The sequence below is a fragment of the Oryzias latipes genome, chromosome 5 (genome assembly GCF_053564925.1).
Source record: "Oryzias latipes strain Hd-rR chromosome 5, Olatipes_Hd-rR_3.1".
Taxonomy (NCBI): domain Eukaryota; kingdom Metazoa; phylum Chordata; class Actinopteri; order Beloniformes; family Adrianichthyidae; genus Oryzias; species Oryzias latipes.
Window position 1 is genome coordinate 33675061 of NC_136241.1, and position 16754 is coordinate 33691814.

General features: G+C 41.2%; 1 protein-coding gene across 5 annotated transcripts; it reads left to right on the forward strand.

Annotated features, from left to right (window-relative positions):
• The first annotated feature begins 1646 nt into the window (after positions 1-1646).
• phtf1 (putative homeodomain transcription factor 1) lies at positions 1647-15807 on the forward strand. Of its 5 annotated transcripts, none has more exons than XM_020703588.3 (18): positions 1647-1728; positions 1826-2015; positions 2118-2234; positions 2744-2797; positions 2888-2957; positions 3052-3210; positions 3519-3693; positions 3855-3960; positions 5523-5714; positions 5803-6042; positions 6138-6266; positions 7740-8009; positions 10935-11066; positions 11144-11230; positions 11311-11466; positions 11540-11635; positions 13214-13339; positions 15188-15807. In XM_020703588.3, the coding sequence occupies exons 3-18, from the start codon at positions 2199-2201 to the stop codon at positions 15206-15208; spliced, it is 2049 nt and encodes a 682-aa protein (XP_020559247.1). In that variant the 5' UTR covers positions 1647-1728; positions 1826-2015; positions 2118-2198; the 3' UTR covers positions 15209-15807. The 5 variants fall into 5 exon arrangements, with proteins under 5 accessions (XP_020559247.1, XP_078803893.1, XP_011473951.1 ...); XM_078947767.1 differs by having other exon boundaries at positions 2132-2234; XM_011475649.4 differs by having other exon boundaries at positions 1662-2015; positions 2132-2234.
• The last annotated feature ends 947 nt before the right edge of the window (positions 15808-16754 follow it).

Below are 16754 nucleotides of genomic sequence, written 5' to 3' on the forward strand. Positions count from 1 at the left end.
TGTTGACAGTATTTTTAGAACATACAGGGCTTCAGTGTAGCGTAAAATGTGGATGCACAACATTTTGAGGTCATTATGTCAGACACCTGTTGGCTAATAGGCCACCTGACAAGTATTTAAACTTTTGTTTTACTGCACAAATATTACTTAAGCGACTCATATGTGCAAGTTGAAAATACACTTGTGTGTTGTTGAGCCCACACATCAATATTACTCTACCAGGAAACAGATTTGTTTAGATTAGAGCTGGAAGAAAAATACAAGAAAGTCACATTAAATTTTCTATTATTAAGGTGCACCGTCACCCTTTATTCCCCTTTTTCTATCCAATATAAACAGGACAACAGAATCCAATTTCTTTAAAAACTCTTCTGCAAACTACTTCTAAACAGCAGCTTGACACTTTTGTACAGCAGAAGATCAGAATCTGTGCTTTAAGCTTGTTCTCATGATAAACCCCTCTGACAGTAGATTTAGATAGATAGATAGTGTTATGTGTGATAGATTTGAATGTGTATGTGTGTTTCTTCTGCAAGGTGTCATTTATATTAAAAGGGTGACTGTATGGAAACCTTCTGACATTGTTGCCCAATAGCGATCCCACCAAGACATAAGCTTAATACTTATACTACTTATACTTAGTACTTACTAATTCTTAATTCAAAAATCAAGTTGTGGGTGCAGATCTGTGCAGGAACCGTGGTGAAAGGCGCCACTTCAAAGTAGTCCGGCCTGTACATGAAATGTCATGAAAGAAGGGCCACTCCCAGTATAAGATTTAAATAATGTCATCAGAACAACTATCAGGTTTTAATTCCACATTTGGTGAAAAGTAAAACAAAAAAGGTTGTTATGTCATTAAGAAAAAAAAATCTGGGCCAATATTTAACCAACAGCAAGGAGGGTAGATTAGCTCTAAAGGCTTCTTCTGAAATCCACTGCCATGCTGGATTATTGTAAAAGAAATATTTCATTTGGTCTTTTTTTTAAAGAAAATGTTGTTGCCTGGTTTTGAACAAATTTACATTTCAGTGAATTTTTAATTGTCTCAATTTATTTTATAGTTTTGCCATTTTATGTGAGATTAATAAAGACGCCTTTCTCCTTCAGACTACTCAGATTATTTCAAGAACTAAACCTTTTAGACGCAAACCTTAAAACACAGCAAACCTTTTTTTCTTCGCTTTTAGTTGTTTAAAAAATCCTATTTATTTCACTATATTTTGTTCTGCATTTAACTACTTTGTCACTGCTGCTACTCGACAATGTCCGTTGGTAATTCCATAACTCTCCTGTATGGTGTGGATTGAATGATTTCTGTTTTCTGCTTCAGGCTGTTTTTTTGTGTTTTGCTCGATTTAGTTAATAAAGTTTTATTTTTTTCAATGAGTCAGCCCAGCCGTTGGTAAACCTTCTTACGTTCTGATTGGCTAAAATGTATGGACTATGATTCTTCAAAATAGTACCTGAGTTTGGTGTTTCAGGCAGGAAATAAATGTCGCAATCATCCCAAATTCTGCTGTAAAACACACTGATAGTGCTTACTATATCTTTAATGTTATATTAAAAGTTACTGATCTATATTTTGATTATTGTGTGCTCAACAAATATCTCAAATATACGCAAAGTTTTGCTTAGCTCCTGCGAGACTTTACCCGGGTAAAACATTGGGGTCGTGTTACAAGACAATAAACGCCCGAAAGCGGAAGTGATGGAAACAGTCAAAAAGTACGGTTAGGCAAATTTAATCGTGCCAACCAATTTGCAATATTAGGACAAAGTTTGAAATGTGACAAAACCTGTTCCTATTTTGTTCAAAACAAAGGGGAAGATGAAAAGCGCGGAATGTGCGTAGGTCTCTCTCAGTTAGCTACGTTTGAAGCCAAGGAGAACAAGAAGACGCTGCAACGACGCGGATGTTCACAACAATTACAAAGCGTTCAAAGATGAGTTTGTGATGGTTGCGGAAGTTTTCCTCCAGTTTGTGCCAAAGCCAGCGTACAGTGTTATTCTGGGTACGTCTCCTTACTCACTTCCAGCCTTTAGCTTATTGTACTCTTGCATTTTAGCTTACAGTTACAGATAAATTGTTGCACATGCGCAGTTCAATTTTCTAGTTTTGTGTTCCGAGGTGAAACTTGGATCTGCGCCCAGTCTTCCCGCCGCTGCAAGATCCCAGACCATTCTCTGGCTTTGTGATGACTATGACCGGAATAGCGTGGTACCAGGAGAAGGTGAGCTCATGCAGCCATCAAAGTCAGAGCCAAAACAATGACGTCATCAAAGGTTATCAGTCTGGATGGAAACGAGACAAGAGATTCAAAACTCACAATCTAGTGCAAATATTTCACACAGACAGCCTGTTCTTGCACAATACTGCACTTTTCATAAACCCAGAGGTATTTCTCCAAAACCTTTTTCTGTTTATGCATAATCAAGTTGAACTAAAACTACTACAAATAAAACACAGAAATCTAGCGAGAAAACTCAAAGTTATTTAATAATTGAAGTTAAAGTGGATTTGTGTGATTGTGTAATCAAGATTTGAAAGGGGAAAAAAAGCCTAATCTGTCAAAAGGTGTCGTTGGTTGTGAAAGAGCAAACTGAGAAACCTTTGTCGTTGTTCCGACGCTCCAACAAGTTTCTTCTTAAACAAACTAAACTGACCTCAATTACAGAATGAAATTGCTTCGCATCACAGTTTCTTTTCTTCTAAACACGGCTAATGTGGCTTTGGTTGCAGATCAGAGCGTATGACCAACAAGTCTGGGAGAAGTCACTTGAGAAGGCAAACCTAGTAAGGCATTTATCCACACACACACACACACATATATAAGAAGTGCTCAAATGATCTCAAAAGTCCTAAAGCTGGTCGTCTTTCAAACAGGGCCTGGAAAACAAACCAAAGAAAACGGGTTACATCAAACCAGACCTCATCGATGTTGACTTAGTTAGAGGTGAGCTGATAGATGGTTATATAATGTCTTCATGCTGTGTCCCCTCATTTATTGTGAAATGACCACACCCTTTTGACTGCATTTATACTTTTAGGGTCAACGTTCAGTAAAGCCAAACCGCAGAGTCCATGGACAGCTTTGGCCCGAAAGGGTCTCGTGCGAGTGCTGCTATTTCCGTTCTTCTTCAACTGGTGGATCCAGGTGACCTCCAGGTCCATCTCCATATGTATCCTCCTGCTGTATTTAATGCAAGGTAAAATGACCTTTTAGGGGAAATTATGAGGTGTTTTTTTTTAATTATGTCTGACTCCGTTTTATATTTTGATCTCTCGTTTTGACATATATTTTTTAAAGGTTTTGCTTATTAACTTCCATTTGTGTGGCATAAACGAAAAACCGTTCATATTTACTGGCCTGCTTGATGTTGCAGAACACAAGTGATAGCGCTGCTTTGTTTACATTTGATTCTCCCAGCACCAAGGGACAGATTTCATTCTTTAAATTCAAGTCGGGAGTGCGAATATGCTCTAATGTCTGTTGGCTTTGTGCTGCTTCCTTCAGTTGCAGCGGTGCTGCTGTACCTGGAAGTCCCCAAGGCCAGTGCCAGCGAGACGTTTGGACCCATGTGCCTCATGCTGCTGCTGGGCACCGTGCACTGCCAGATCGTGTCCACTGAGTCCAGCCAAGGGCCCATGGGGTATCCGGCTGCCTGCAGCAGTCCTGCACGCAGAAGGAGGTGACCTGCTGTTTGGTTTTCACACCCGTTGACTCGTAGCTCTGTGACTCGTTTCTGCAATGAGCTGTGAAAAACAAAAGCCCCTGAATTTGTTGTCAACGGTTGCAAACTTAAACCTTTTATTTGATCCTTTTCCATGTTTAATGGTTGGTCTCCTTCAGGCCCCGGAAGGGCAGAAGTTTAAAAAAACCGGAGGACACAAATGACAGCTGGAACACGGAGACGCAGGGGGTTCAACCGTGTGACAGCCAGCTAGAGGAACGGACGGTACGGTCCCCCACCCGTCACTGTGAAGTGTGTCGGTCACCTGTGCCAGGTCGAGGTATCAAAAAGGAGAATCCTAGATCTAAGCAAGGGCTCTAACACGCACTCAACGGTTAGAGATGTTCCTCCCCCTTTAGATAAAGGGGTGGTTACACACCTTTACTGACGCCACAAAGGGGGGAGGATATTTCCCCATTTCTATCATTGATAATCAGCTGTAACCTTATTCTTGATTTGATTAGAATTTGATTTGAAATGGTTTATTTCAAGCAATCAAATAAGATTAATACACAAAAACATTACAATCATCAGTTATACATTCACACAATGACGTATCAAACTGAATGAACTTACATAATCCCACCCCTGTTCTACTGTAACCATTATATGACATGATTTATCATTATCCGGTTCCTAGCTTTTATCAGACACACCCCTCCCCTGGGCTGCAGACACCACCACATCAGGGAACCATTTGGTGCTTCGACCCCTCAACACTGAGTGGCAAACAAGAAGGCTTTGGTCCCATATTTTAGGGACTCGACCATGGATTTAAACCCACAAATGTCTAGACCAGTGTTTTTCAACCGGTGTGCTGCGGCACCGTGGGAAATTGCCCTCATTAACTGATCTAAAAACATTTCCCGCCTCCAGGATATCAGCTCTGTGTTCATCCAAACAGGCCCTGATAAAACACTGAGTAGTTAGGAATATGAAAGATCGTAAAAGACTTTTTGAGTAAAATGTATCAAACATATTCTGATCATATATTGAAAAAATAAATCACTATTTAGAAAGAATATATTTGTTTTTTTATGAGGTTCCATAAAATTGCATGTTAATAAACTTGAGGGAAAAACAACTACCAGGGAAAAATGTCAAATAATTTAGTTGAAAATTATTACTGAAAACTAATTTAACTTTTTTTTTACATCTTTTAGAAAAAACAGCTGCAACTTCCAGCTTTTTCTGCCACAATTATCACAGGCAGAGCTTTGCTGGGTCCGCCCACCTGTCAATCAAAAATACACTCTCCTGAAAGACGCCAAAATGTGACTTTAAATCAAAGCAAAACAACTCCTCCCCCCATAGGTTTTCCTCTGATAAAAAATTTAAAAATAGTTTTAGTTATTGAATTTATTTATTTCAAATTTGACTTTTTAACACTCAGAGTTGCTCATCTTTCTCACCAGCCTCTGGTGGTCTTTTGAGGAACTGCAGCTCGCGTCACATTTGTTAACAGAAGGTGAAACATAAAATCTTTTCTCTGAACCTTTTAAGGATTATTCTATAAACAGTAAGAGGTTTATTAAAAAAAAAAAAGAAAATTGTTTATTTTCTCAGTTTTACTTTGACTTATTGTGTCGATTTTCCTGGTGCAGGAGAGGTAACCTGGAGATAAATGTTCTTAAGGACAAACTGTCCTGATTCTTGTTCCTCTTCATCGGGCCTGCAGTCTTCCTCCGATCTGTGGGAGTCTAGACAGCATAAGCTTCACGTAAAGAGGTTTTGGGGTTTTATAGATTAGGTTGGAAGTCCTGAAGTGTGTCCATGTTGTCATGCAGAACAAAAGCCAGTCGGGGTTTGGAGCGTCTGACGAGTTCTCCAGTGAGGAAGAGGAGCAGGAGGAAGGGCCCCAATCGGTGAAAACGATTCGACCGTCTCACCTCTGCAACCACCCTGCCATGAAGGTTTCTGGCTCGTGTTCTTCTGTTCGGAAGCGAAACCTGCCCTCCAGCATCAAGTCGAGACCTCAAGTAAAAAAACTCTTTTCACAAATTCCTTTTCGGAGCTTCAAGCGCCATTTCTGCAAAAAAAAAAAAACGCTGTGGGGTCTGAACACAGGAAGGGGGCGAAGTGTGCGCCGCAGCCCGTGAGGTGACAAACCACAGGATTGGAGCGGGCTCCCACCCGGCCTCCGACACGGACGACAACATGTGGGAGGAGCTTCTCCAGGGGCCGGACAGCGCCTCCACAGGAAGCAGCGACACAGAGGGGGACGAGGGGCTGAACGCCGAGGTGAACTTCTCCCAGAACACCACTCAGAGCAGCGATGAAGAAACCCCCCAGCAAGGCATCACCAGTGTAAACCCTTTACGACCCTCCGAAATGCTCTGTGATCCTGTTGAAGTCCATTCCAGAGTCTCGGGTTCTGATCTGGATCTGTTGTCGGGTTCTAGAGCCAGCTGACCTGGTTGCAGGCGTGTCACCCGTCTAAGGACCGGGTCAGCGCCATCATATGGGAGCAGGGCGAATGCAAGAAAGCAGACCTGTCGGTGTTGGAGATGAGTGGGATCATCCTCAGCAGGGTATGTGTGCGGTCCGAATCACAACATGAACACAAAGCACGCGATGCTCCCGACAGCAGCTGCCAGTCACTGAAAAAGCTCCCAGGCTTTGAAGAGGACACAGAAAACAGTTATGATGACTCGAATTCTCAGAATATTTCATCATCTTAATCTCCTCTGTGGATTTTAATCCTTTGATTCTAAACTTTAACTGCAGGAAATGAAGGTTGGAACAAAAACAAAAGGATTCAGATGTTTTTGAAATGACAAAGTGAGAGTTTTTAACTTTTAACTCTCACTTTTCCTATTTGGTTGAATGCTCAAAAAGCATCGAACGCTATAAGGCATTCAAGCCATTGTTTTCCTGTTTCTCTTTCTTTATTCTAGTATCTTCCTCCATGTTTTGCAGCTTAACTTCTACAATTTTTTTCATATTTTTCAACCATTTAACTATTCAAATGTTCAGCTCTTTCAGCTTTTTCCAGCTGTGACTTTTGCTCCTTCAAATCCTTGAACTTTTCCAGATATTCCAGGATTTCTGCCTCCATTGAAATACATGGGGACTCCTTGGTGCAGAAGCTCGCTGGTTCGATACCCGGCTCTTGCATTTTTCACAAAAATATCTTTTTTATAATTTTGCTGTTTTCACTTTATTTATGCTCAACTTTGATCATTTCTTTATCTATTTATGCCAATTATTAGCCTTTAAGTTTCATTTTCATTCAGCAAAACAGCATAAACCCTGCATTTTCTTCTGGAAATGCAGCTCCGTCTAGTTGATTTTTAAAATTATATTCATAACTTATAAATTGTTTTCATTGTTTCCGTTTTTGGGCTACACGGTGGCACAGTGGTTAGCGCTCTTGCCTCACAGCAAGAAGGCCCCTGGTTCAAGTCCCGGCTGGGGGACATGAAAAATACATCAATGGGGGACCTTTCTGTGTGGAGTTTGCATGTTCTCCCCGTGTATGCGTGGGTTTTCTCCGGGATCTCCGGCTTCCTCCCACTGTCCAAAAACATGCTTCATAGGTTAATTGGCAACACTAAATTGTCCATAGGTGTGAGTGTGAGAGTGCATGGGTGCGTGATTGTGGATGTTCTACCCTGCGACAGACTGGCAACCTGTCCAGGGCATCCCCTGCCTACGCCCAAGTAGCCGGGATAGGCTCCGGCAACCCCGTGACCCCGAAAGGGACAAAGCGGTACAGAAAATGAATGAATGAATGAATGTTTCCGTTTTGATTTCTGTTTTTTGTTAGTATAAATTGTCCTTTTCTGAATGTTTCTGGTGTCACATTTCTCCGTTGCTTTTCCCTCTAAACAGGAGTAGTAATGTATAGATGGATGGATGCGTTTGTCCATCCGTCTGTCCATCTATGCCGCCCAGATGTTCAGTGGAATCTTGCAGCCTTCAGCCTCTCTAACTCCGTTCCTGTTGGATGATTGGAGACGTCCCGTCTCAGATCTGTCTCCTCCCGTCTTGGTGCTCTGCAGGTGAAGATGGTGGAGCAGGGCTTGGGTTACCTGGTGCTCGGGGGGTTCATGACCGCCACCCTGGCGCTGCTCCCCTTCGCCTTCCGCCTGGCTCAGCGTCTGGACGTGAGCAGCCTGGGCTCGTACTCGCTGCCGCAGCTGCTGGAGATAGCGGCGGGAGCGAACGACGCGCAGGCTTACGCCTTTTTCTTCATCACGACCGTGCAGAGAGTCTGCTTCACCGGCCTCTTCTTCTTCATGATGTGCGTGGCTGAGCGGACCTACAAACAGGTGGGAGAAGACTTTTATAACTGTGTTCTTGTCACTTGTACGTTCACTGTAAACTGCGTTTTTTGAATTAGGATCCAAAGACATTTCCTGCATTCATTTGTTTAATCTCCATCTTTGCTTATTTTTCCTCTTCTTTTTTTTTATTTCAAAGGTTTGCAGAGTGTTGAAGTTTATTCATTTATGTAAAAAACAAATACTTTATTTCACTAAAGGAAATAAAAATGAAATTTTTAAACTGGATTTTTAATATTACCAAATAATATCAAAAACGCTGATCTATGGTCAGAGCACGGAGTAGGTGGAGGAACATCTAGAGAGGTGGAGGTTTGCTTTGTAAAAAGAGGAATGAAGAAGAGGAAGGGTGAGGTTACAGGGAGCAGAGGTGAAGAAGGTGGAGGACCTTGAGGACTGATTGGGTCAATGGAGGAGGTTGGAACAGGCGGGGGAAGGTGTGATGAAAGAGAAGAGTGAAGTCGAGAACGAGAGGAAAGGCGTGGCAGACTGTGACGACAGCAGGTCGGATCAGGAATGGATCCATCAGGGGAACAGATCACAGTAGAGGTTCTGGGGAACGATGAAGACGTTGGAGATGTTTGGACATGCCCGACAGTAGGGAAGCTGAGATTGGAGCTTCCAGGAAGGAGGAAGACCACAGATGAGGTTCACGGATGTAGAGGAGGAGACGAGGGTGGATGGTGTGAGTGAGGAGGATGCAGGAGATGGAGGTCGATGATTTGCCGGTAGCTCATGAAGGCTCTTTAGTTGAAATGACTTCAGTGGTTCGAGGCCTTTATTTTTTAGCGTTTTTACCCCTTTAAAGGTTTGCTCCAATAATTTACATTGAAAACAGTTGCTTGTGGTAACATCCATCTTTTTAATTCGAGCCTCTTGTCTTCACAGATTTTTAATCATTTTATGTAACAATAAACCTGAAACTGTCCAAAAAACTCAATTCCTAGTGGAAAAAAAATCTCAAAAATTGAGATCAGACGGTTTTTGTTTCAAGATCAAATATGAAGGGAGAAAAATAGCAATGCATAAATCAAAAAACAAAACAAAGCAAAGACGAGGTCAAAACCAATGTGAGTAATGCATTATTATGTATAATGATGAAGCCAGGCCAACCTCCACCTATGTTATATATATGTGTGGATCATATATGACCAACATATGTGGGATCATATATGACCTTTGGCACACTAAAGAACCATTTTTGCAGCTCGTTTTTGCCTACCTAGAAGTAAGATGACTCAGTCTCTGAGGCTCCGCCTTTCTCTCCTTCTGGTTGCCGCCCATTTCATGACGTCAACCTAGAGTCGGCCTCAGCAGCGTGTCTGCGTTTTGTCCACAAAGACCAACAACGTCTGAACTTTTGCAAAGATGGATGTGCAGATTGTTCATAGAAACGGAAAACGTTTAGCCGATCGCTGCTAGCTCCACGGAGAAAGTGGGCGTGTGTGTCAGCCTGGGGGCGGAGCTGGCAGCGCAGACTCTTCCTGGAAGGGGCGGTTCCTCACTTTGTGATGTCACAATGGGAGAATTGCTCGTTCTTGTGGGTTGGGAGGGGCTGGTGCTCAGAGCGCAGGCTTTTGGAGGAATACTAAGAGATGTGTGGACGGATCAAAAATACCACTTTGGGGTTGGAATGAACGTTACAAAACACTTAAAAACTCAAAAAGTTGGCCTGATATAGACCCTTTCAATATATGCAATGCTTCCAGGGATTATTCCAAGAGATATCACATTTATGTGTCATAACTCTAAACCAGGGGTGTCAAACATACGGCCCGCGGGCCTTATCCGGCCCGCCAGGTGCTTTAGTCCAGCCCACACATGAAGTGTAAAAATCATAAGGATGTTTAAAAAAGAAGGCACGTTTCTAGTCCATTCCTGTGGCGAGTTATGATTTTTTAAAGAAATAACAGAAATGCGCAATTCCGCCACTAGGGGGTGCAAAGGAAAAGCAAATCAGGTGAAACAACAAATCTCTGCACCTGCGAAAAGCGAAATCTAACAGCTCTGTGTCTGGGTAGGCAGTAGTTCAGTGGTAGTTCCCTGTGAGCATCACCGCTGTTATGCTGCTGTAGATATAGAATGATCAGTAGTGACACAATAATGACCAAAATGTTGTCAAAAAGTAAAAAAGGTTGAAGTGAAGCCCTAAGCTTTGCAGGAAAAATGGACAGTTTTATTTGTTCACAGAGCTGAATTCAACCAGGAAAAGATTCTTGGACATTTCATTGTGTTTTGCACACTTTAATGACAGTAAAACGATTTGAATCCTGACATTGATGGCCGAGTGAAGTTTCAGGAGAGAGAGGGAGGTTAACTCCAAACTCTTATGTTCACAAATGTTTGCAAGTTTAATTTAGTGTAATTATTTAATGGTTTGACATTTACATTTTAGGCAGGTGTTTCATTTTTTTCTGTAGCCCCTCTTGAGTTTATTATTGTGATTGCTTCAGTGTCAGATGTCAAATATTCAGTCTGTATAAATAGACCTTTTATTATGTGAAATTAATTGTATTTAAGATCCATTGGCCTCTGTGAATGAATGTGTAGGCTACCATGTTGGTTGAGGCATGTATTCCAATTGAGTAAATCAAACAAGAATAAAGCTTTATTTTGCCTTTACATTATTGGTCCGGCCCACTTGGGATCAGACGGGTTGAATGTGGCCCCCCGAACCAAAATGAGTTTGACACCCCTGCTTTAAACACTGATGCAGAGACTATGTCAAGAATGTTCTTGTAGACGTCAAGCAGCCCAAGATCCTAAACCTGTTCCTCTGAGTTCCTCTGAGGTTTGTCCTGAATGGACAAAGAGAAGAAACTGGATGTTTGATCACAAAACCAAATCCTCTCAGAGAAGGTGAAAGTCGTTTATCTGTAGTCCTCGACACTAAGCAGCTTCGTTTCTCCACAGAGACTCTTGTTTGCTAAATACTTCAGTCATCTGACTTCTGCGCGCAAAGCCAAGAAATCCGAGGTTCCTCACTTCCGTCTGAAGAAAGTGCAGAACATCAAGATGTGGCTGTCCCTGCGCTCCTTCCTCCGGGTTTGTTCTCCAGCCTGTTCTTCGGCGGCGCCGCCACCGGCGGGATGTCGTGACCTCGATTTGTGATGTCTCCGCAGAGGCGGGGGCCGCAGCGCTCCGTAGACGTCATCGTTTCCACCATTTTCCTGTCGGCGCTCTCCGTTTCCGTCATCGTCTGCGCTCAGGTCAGTCAGGCGTGCTTCAGCGGTTCGGTCAGACGCCATGAAACGTCGTGCTCGTGACGTGGCGTTTTCCTCTTCTGCAGCTCCTGCACAGCCCGAAGACCTTCCTGGAGTCGCTGACAAACTGGGAGTGCATGATGTGGGGCTCCTCGCTCCTCCTCTTCCTGCTGCGCCTCGCCACGCTGGGCTCAGAGACCAACTCCAAGTACAGCAACTCCTCCGTGCTGCTGACCGAGCAGGTGAGGCCGCTCACCTGGATGCACCGCACCTTCAGGAGGAAGCGCCTCTGAACGAGAACGCGTTTCCCTGCAGATCAATTTGTACCTGAAGATGGAGAAGAAGCCCAACAAGAAAGAGCAGCTCAACATCGTGAACAACGTTCTAAAACTGGCCACCAAGCTGATGAAGGTACCCGTTTGACGCTCACGTGATGCTTTACAGCTTTGTGTTTCCATGAGTCCAGAATCGTCCTGTTTGTGATTAGATTGTTTAAAAATCCACTTTTGTTTGGTTCAACGGGTTTTTCCGGCATCTGTTGGCTTAAAGAGAACATTGGTGGAACCTTTCTTAACGAAATGAGGAATTCTTACTCTGAAAGTGGACTGAAGAGCAGATTTTATCAATATTATTATTTTAACAAGACGAATCAATATTGTGTGTTAAGTGATGTTTAATTTAGCCCAGATGTCAGTGATACTTATGGAGTTTGGTCTTTGAAAAACAAGTACGGTGGCCCTGAAGTCCAAATCACATCAATAAATCCCTCAACACAAAAACATAATAAAGATCGCAATTAAAATAGCAAAAACAAATTATTATAAAAAAACAACATTTTAGAAATCAACACAAAATTCCAGAAAGTAAAAACATTTAAAAACCAAAAGTAGTGTCCAGAAATCTTAATAAAATGTTAACAAATGAAACAAAATGAGAAACGTAGGAAAGGTAGGATGTGACGTCACTGACTGGATGATGACTTTTGAGGAAGAGGGAAAGCAGACGGATGTTTTACCTGAACTGGGATAAAGAGGTAATTGATCGATCACTGAACTTTTGCAGTGGGCGTGGCCAGACATTTAAAGAAACACCTTCTAGGGGAAGATATCGCCAAGACAAATAACTTCCTGTTGAAACAGTGAACAATCGTCATCCAATCAGTGACGTCCCATGATGCCTAGCTTTTCCCGTTACTCGTATCGTTTCATTTTTTAACGTTTTTTAACAGTTGTTTTCTGAAGCATCTCCTTTTTATTTCATTTCTTTTGGAATTGTGTTTTAATATGTTGACATTTTGTTTTGGTTTCTAAAATGTGAAAATGCTTATTTAGTTGCCTTTAATATGTTTTTGTGTTGAGTCATTTGTCGGCACTCTTGGCACCTCAGGGCCACCGTAGCTACGGTAAGTGAAAACCTTCAAAAAGGATGGAGGTTGTAGATTTAAAGATGGGTTTAAAGTTGCATGAAGATCTCAGAGAGCTGAAGTCTTCCCAATGAAAACCTTTATGTCGGGAAATTTAGAAGCTTAATGACATTCACCTGCAGATGGAAAAGCAAGAATTGAGACAAAAAGAAGAATTCAAAAACCCTGAATGATGGAGTGTTTTATGTTGTGGCTTAGAGGTCCACCATGGAGAAGTATCGTCCTTTTTAATATGTTAAATTAGGTTTAACATATTCTGTCCATTTTGACCACGTGTCATGAAATCTTTCTGTCTGAATTGTTCATGTAAACATTGTGACAGTGATCCACTCCTCTGTTGTTGGTGGTTTTATGGTTGAATCGTCTTTTTGTTACAGCAGAATTTATGTTCACGTCATCAAAAGTGCAATTATAAAGCTTCTCACTCCCCACCTACCTTAGGTTTTCTATCGTTCTGTAAAAATCTGGAAAATGAAGAGATTTTTTACTTCAGAGAGTTTGCAGACGGTCTGTTTTTGAAGCCAGAGTCATCTTAGCTAGACTGAAGCCTCTCTGCTGCTCTCCAGGAGCTGGACACTCCCTTCAGGCTGCTGAGTCTGACCGTCAACCCTCTGATCTACACCATGACCAAGGTCGTCATCCTGTCGGCCGTGTCCGCCGTGGTCAGCAAGCTGCTCGGCTTCAACATCCGAGTAAGTTGAGCCCTGAAGCCGTTGAAGTGTCAGGAGAATATTCGTCAACTCGCGCTCTGGAGAGGGCAGGGCTTTGGGTCGTTGCTTAGGCGGCGTATCCGATTCAAGAATCTAGATTGACAATTCATGGATCCAACCAGGATTCTCCCTCAGTGGGGAGTAGCGGTTTTAGGCACGGGCAATACGGGCAAATGCCCGGGGCGCAAATTTAAAGGGGGCGGTGGAGGAAAAAAAATCTGAGCCACTATTGGTTTACTATTATCTATTATATCACAGAGTTTGTACCTGACTCGTCACGAGCCTTTAGATGACTGAGCTCATGCTAATAATGTCATTTTTTATTAAGTATTGTAGACATTTTTATGACGTGTCTTTATTTTCCATATAAATGTATTTTTACATCTGCCTGTGGTTTAGTTGGTGTCAGTATTTGACATAAAGACAACAGGTTATGCAGTAAACAGCTGCACTTTATGAGATCATAAATAAACAATCCATCATTTGTTTATGAATGTATTGAAGGTTTTTTGGAGGACTGTTGGTGTTGCACAAAATTAGGAAAATGCCAAATATTTTGGAGTAATCCCAGTGATGAGTTCAATTATTTAGTTTTTAATGTTTTTTTTATAAGACCTGAAAATGATATTCAGGTTTAAAAAAAAACCTCTAATCCCTCTGATCCATTTAAGACACGCAGGACGTCACACACCAAGCAGAAATGAACTTATTGCTAACAATGAGGCCAGGAGTTCAGCTCTAAAACTGACAAAAGATCCAAGAAAACGGAATGATATGATTTATTGTTTCTTATTATTAATATTTCCAGGCTTTGTGTGTTTTGTTCTCCAACATGTTTATATTTGTATAATTTTGACAGATTATATTTTTATGGAGAGCAAAATATTATATGTTATTTAAGGTTTGACTTGATTTATTTTGGATTAACATTCCTGTCTGTCTTTATTCACATGTATGTTCATAAACATACGTTTTAAAGTTTAGTGTTCAATAAATGTTTATCTTGTTCAACTATGCAGCAACCAAAAGCGTGTTTTGGATTTAGGCCTCCTGTGCGACTGAGGTTGACGCCCCTAAAACACGAGTAAACGTGGGGTAAACTCAGGGAGGAAGTTAGTGCAGAACCGCCACTGCTCCCTATTTACTATAAATATCTCTGCATTTATCATCATTTCTACGGTGGTATAAAGCGAGTTTACACCATTTACAGTTTCTTTAGAACAGGAGATCAGAACTGAACAGATCAGATAAAAACATGAAGATTTAGACAGGAAGACACGTTTTATCACTTTAAACAGTTTCACATTCTTCCTGGTTCACTTCAGCCGTCAACTAAACATCATCATCATCATCATCACTGTTTGCTTTGGATCATTTAACAACAAATCCTGAAAATGTTCCGTAAAGTTTGACAGATCATTTACTCTCAAGAAGACAAACGGCTCTTTAGAAGAAAAGGATTTTTGTAATATTCCTGTATTTGTATTCCTACTATTTTTCTATTCTATTTATTATTTTTATTATATCTTTAAAACATTGTTTTTCAGAACTTGTTTCAGTTCAGTCTCCAGTCTTTCATTGTGAAAGGATAAAAGGATAGCAAATAAATATCATGATCATTTTTTTCAGGTTTTTCAGCTTCTAAATCATTTTTCGCACAGATGCATGCTGGAAACGGGCTGTGGTGTCTCACCGGATCTGATTTCTCTGTTCAAACATAAACGACAGCGTCCCCCAACTTGAATTCAGGAGCAAAACTGTACATGAAGCATCTGCGTCTAAACATTTTTACAAACTTGATCTCCTGTGAAAATGTCTTCATATTTCCAGCTGTGGAAGATTAAGCCTTGACGAGAAGGAAAGCTTCCGCCTGCAGGACTCTGGAGTCCAGAACCCGAAACGCTCTGCATCTCCTGGAGCGCCGCACAAAGCCGCTGCCGCCGCCGTCTGGACCTCCCAGCCGAGACGCCGGCCCCTCACAGCCCAGAGAGGCTCTGAGCGGCCACTCGGCTGGTTGGGCACCAACGCCTCCGTCATCCGTGCCACTAACGCCTCTTTAAGAAGTTTGTCTAGAAAAAGCTGCTGTCTGGGAGCGTTTCTGGCTTCTGTGCTTTCAACACTTCTAGATCTTCAGGATTCACTTTCTAAAGTTCTCATTCAATGTACAGAGTTTACTTATTCTTTTATTCTTAGGGAAAGTGTTAAATAATTTGTCACATAATCAAAATGGGCTAACAGGTGTAATTTTATTTGCTAAATCTTGGCTTTTGTATATTTAAGAGGAATTATTAATTTGTTTTTTTATTTATTCTGGGGTCTCCTTCAGTTCTGGGACTTTTTCTGGTACCTGTAAATATTGATCTTTGACCACTATCTGCCTTTTCTATCCAGGGTTGAATAAATGATCTATGCAAAGATGATTTTAAAAGATAATAAAGAGTTTTACATTCGCAGAGTTTACTGACTTTTTCCCCCCACCAACCATGAACATTTGGGTGTTGCGCCCTCTGCTGTCAGATGCTTGTAACTGCAGGATGTGTTCCAAACCAAAGTGGGTCAGATTGACTGGAATGAAATCGTCGTGTTTTTGTTTGACTTGTTCCATTCGCATGAAATACTGTTACCATAAGTCTGTAAACAAATATTAGATTACAGTTTCAAGTCATCGTAACAACAAAATCTTTAAAGCAGTTTCCATTTCTCTAACTTATTTATGGTAAACAACACTTCCCAGTGTTGATCATTAATGCAATCCCCTCACAAGATAAGAAATGCAACCATAAATTAGTAACTAACCTTCAAGCACAAAAGTATCCTGAGACTTTGAATCAAATAATCAATGTGAAAATAGTTTTCTTCAGTTGCACCCAAAAGGAAAGAGGCGCTTTTTTTAAAAATTAAATGTTTCTACATTAAAAAAAAAAATAATTCAAGTTTCCATCTGATCTGTGTAAGTTTTGATCATCTGAGCATCATCAGAATTACACCTCTTATAGCTGTAAACACATAAAGGTCCAGTCTGGTATTCAGAATCATGTGACGCTTGAAGTTTTCATTATTTTGTCCAAATATTTTATTCATAAATGGAAGAAGACGAAAAAGCTTTTTGGATAACTTTTCTGATTAAATCTCTTTACCAAAACCAACAATAATTGGTGGAAATATTGCAATTTTTATCAAGTCAAGTCTTTCTTTTTAATGTTTTTGTTACTGTGGGCTCTTCTCTGATTCATGTTGTACCCTGACTTGGTTTCCACATGAACAAGCAACGTAAATCAAATCTGTTATTGGCACCAAATCCCACAGCGAACACTGAAATGAGACAAAACTGGGAATAAAAGTTCCTGAAAATTCAAACTGACAAGAGAAACAATCAGGGACATAAATGGTGGAGAAA

What these genes read in the sequence shown, in the direction of transcription:
- phtf1 (XM_020703588.3), top strand. Translation starts at nt 2,199, where the DNA reads ATGACTATGACCGGAATAGCGTGGTACCAGGAGAAG. An exon ending in CGATGTTGACTTAGTTAGAG is followed by an intron (nt 2,958 to 3,051) that starts GTGAGCTGATAG and finishes TTATACTTTTAG; the next exon opens with GGTCAACGTTCAGTAAAGCC. An exon ending in TGCTCGGCTTCAACATCCGA is followed by an intron (nt 13,340 to 15,187) that starts GTAAGTTGAGCC and finishes TCATATTTCCAG; the next exon opens with CTGTGGAAGATTAAGCCTTG.